Source organism: Sinocyclocheilus rhinocerous, unplaced genomic scaffold (assembly GCF_001515625.1).
Source record: "Sinocyclocheilus rhinocerous isolate Xijiao unplaced genomic scaffold, SAMN03320098_v1.1 scaffold2753, whole genome shotgun sequence".
Lineage (NCBI taxonomy): Eukaryota > Metazoa > Chordata > Actinopteri > Cypriniformes > Cyprinidae > Sinocyclocheilus > Sinocyclocheilus rhinocerous.
The window spans coordinates 110,731-113,587 of NW_015633528.1; the positions used below are offsets into that span (position 1 = coordinate 110,731).

The following is a 2,857-nucleotide window of genomic DNA, read 5'->3' on the forward strand; positions in this document are numbered from 1 at the left end:
GAGTAGAAAAGTGCGAGGTTTCTAAAAAAGAATTAATAGAGCCATATAGGCTAAAACAAGGTTTAATCTGGCCGCAGAGGAACACAACTGGGTTGCCTGATATAAAGAGACGTCATCCCCGAAACAGTTTTAGCTTGCAGTTTAGCGATCTCCGCTTCAATATTCTATTCTCAGAAAAGTGTAATTCATCAACTGTTCATTTACGACACACACAGAGAGAGAGAGAGGGAGGCTGTGCATGTATGAATTACCACCGTTTTGCCGCGTTTCTCTATTAACAGTGAAGCTGTGGCTTTAATTCCTTTAGAAACAATGATGCTACCAGCTCCTTGTTGAGAAAGATAATGTAGCTCTTGAGCGATTAAGCTAGAGTCGTTTTGAACTCGTGCATCTTCGAAAGCGGAGCTGCGCGGAAAGTTACAAAAAAATGTTGTGCACACCGCCACACGAAAGTCGCGCGCACTCAAAGCGAACTTCCGCCAACACCGCAATGATGTCATATTTGCCTCGCGCACCTAAGCGAACTTGCGGACGCATCGAGTATAAATCAGCCTTGAGCGTGTGTGCGTTAGATACAGTGAAGACAGCGCGTTTAGAACTCTTCTAATTTATTTATTTTTTTATCATAGAGAGTGTGTTAATTTGTGCAGTGATAACCTACCAGCAATGTAAATTATTTTTAAAATATATTAGAATGAGTACATTACAATATAAATTTATGTTATCATCTTATACAGTATAAACCTTTGCATCAATACCAGTTCAAATTAAACAACCTTTGAAAAAGTAATGGTGAATGTTTTATTTTTTAATGGTTGTTTTAAATTTTATCTTTATAGATAGTATTTCAGAATATTACTGTTTTTACTGTATTTTGATCAAATAATTGCAGCTTTGGTGATTAGAAGTGATTTTGAAAAACTTAATTATTCTAAACTTTTAGTTTCCAGTGTGTATGTATTTGAGAATGTCTCTTGTATTGTTTATGTGGGTGATCTAACCGAAATCATTTATCTGTGATGCACATCACTAAATAGTAATTAGGCTCGTCACTACAACAAATTAATATAAACTGAATAAAACCTTACAGAATCAAAACTTTCCATATAAACACGCAACACATTACTAACCCCAACTCACAGCTACTGTAGGTAAATCCACTTTTGTCCACATGCATACAGTACATTCGCATGATATATATATCATAATGCAGATCTCAACTGCTTGAATATTGTTGTCAAATGTAAACCATATTATCGCACAGCTCTAAATGGATTGTTGTGAATAATTGGATGTTTACATCATGAAAAACTGAAGCTGCTCTGAAACAATGTGTACTATAAAAAGTGCTCTATCAATAAAACTGACGTGTGTGTGTGTCATACTGATGCATTAACTGTGTCCCGCAGTAACCAGTGTGCGTCTGAGCGTCTGCATCTGGAGGAGGAGATCAAGCGCTTCAGAGACGCGTGTGTGAAGGCCCAGAGGAGATCCATGATGGCTCAGGTGAGTCTTTCAGCCGTGTGTTGAGGGTGTGTTCATTCCTGGACACCGCAGTGACGCCGGTGTGTGTGTGTGTGTGTGTGCTTCAGCTGTGTGTCCTGCAGAGCAGACGTGAACACGCGCTGCGGCGGCTCCGGATGAGTGTCTCTGAAGGGAAGATGGTGGTCAAACACCTGACGGAGGCGTCGCTCAGGTACGGCTCACACTGGTGTTCAGAGTGATTTACACGTGATGTGAGTAGGGCTGTGCGATATATATCATCTGCGAATAATATCAGAATTGTTGTTTATTTGTTGTTATATCACAAAAACCAAACAAAACACTCTTACAGAGTGCATGCATTTACAGTGCGTTCTTTCACTGCACGATTCTAGGGCTGAAACGATTCCTTGAGTAACTCGAATACAAAAAATCATCGATTTCTTCGTTTAGTCCATTTACTGTAACTACATACAGAACACTGTGTTTCCCCACAGACCATCATTACTGACGCACAACCCGATAAACGCTATCCATGCTAAATTCTGTGATGATAGTCATTTTCAATACTATTTAGGGCAGATAGGGTGGATAGTATGCACATTGGGACGCAGGGATATTTAAGACTGTAAATCAATATATGGTGGCTAGTTATGATGTCCCTAAGTTAGCTATGTTTTGTGAAAGACTTGGCGCCATTCATGTTGATTGTCTCAATTCTCTCTCTGTGACTCACACACACACACACACACACACACTCACTCAGCGAGCACAGTCTGTCTCACACACACAGACACACACTCGGCGAGCACAGTCTGTCACACACACGCACTCACACACACATATACACACACACTCAGCGAGCACAGTCTGTCACACACACACACACACACACACAGAGAGCACAGTCTGTCACACACACACACACACACACACACATAGACACACACTCAGCAAGCACAGTCTGTCACACACACAGACACTCACACAGCACAGTCTGACACACACACACACACACACACACACACTCAGCGAGCAGTCTGTCACACACACACACACTCAGCAAGCACAGTCTGTCACACACAGACACACACACACTCAGCGAGCACAGTCTGTCACATACACACACGCACACAGACATAGTTATGCATAAAAATACCACAGAAAGGAAGTTAGTCAATATCACACGAAGAGTGCCAGTTTTCACCTCTAAAAATCAACATGATTACAAATGTGATACTGATTTTATGCAACAGTTCAATAAACAAGAAGTTAATTAAGAGACTTACGTTTTAGACGCCATATTGCCTGTAGTGCTCTATTTTACCAATAAAAATACCTCCAAACACAGCCACAGCACTGTTTTGCGTCTCTG

General features: G+C 40.9%; 1 protein-coding gene across 1 annotated transcript in view; it reads left to right on the forward strand.

Annotated features, from left to right (window-relative positions):
* LOC107744207 (E3 ubiquitin-protein ligase TTC3-like) overlaps nt 1-2,857 on the forward strand; it is a 45,264-nt gene that overhangs the window by 35,611 nt on the left and 6,796 nt on the right. Inside the window, 2 exon segments of the mRNA XM_016557730.1 lie at nt 1,410-1,506; nt 1,593-1,696. Coding sequence (XP_016413216.1) covers nt 1,410-1,506; nt 1,593-1,696 — 201 coding nt within the window.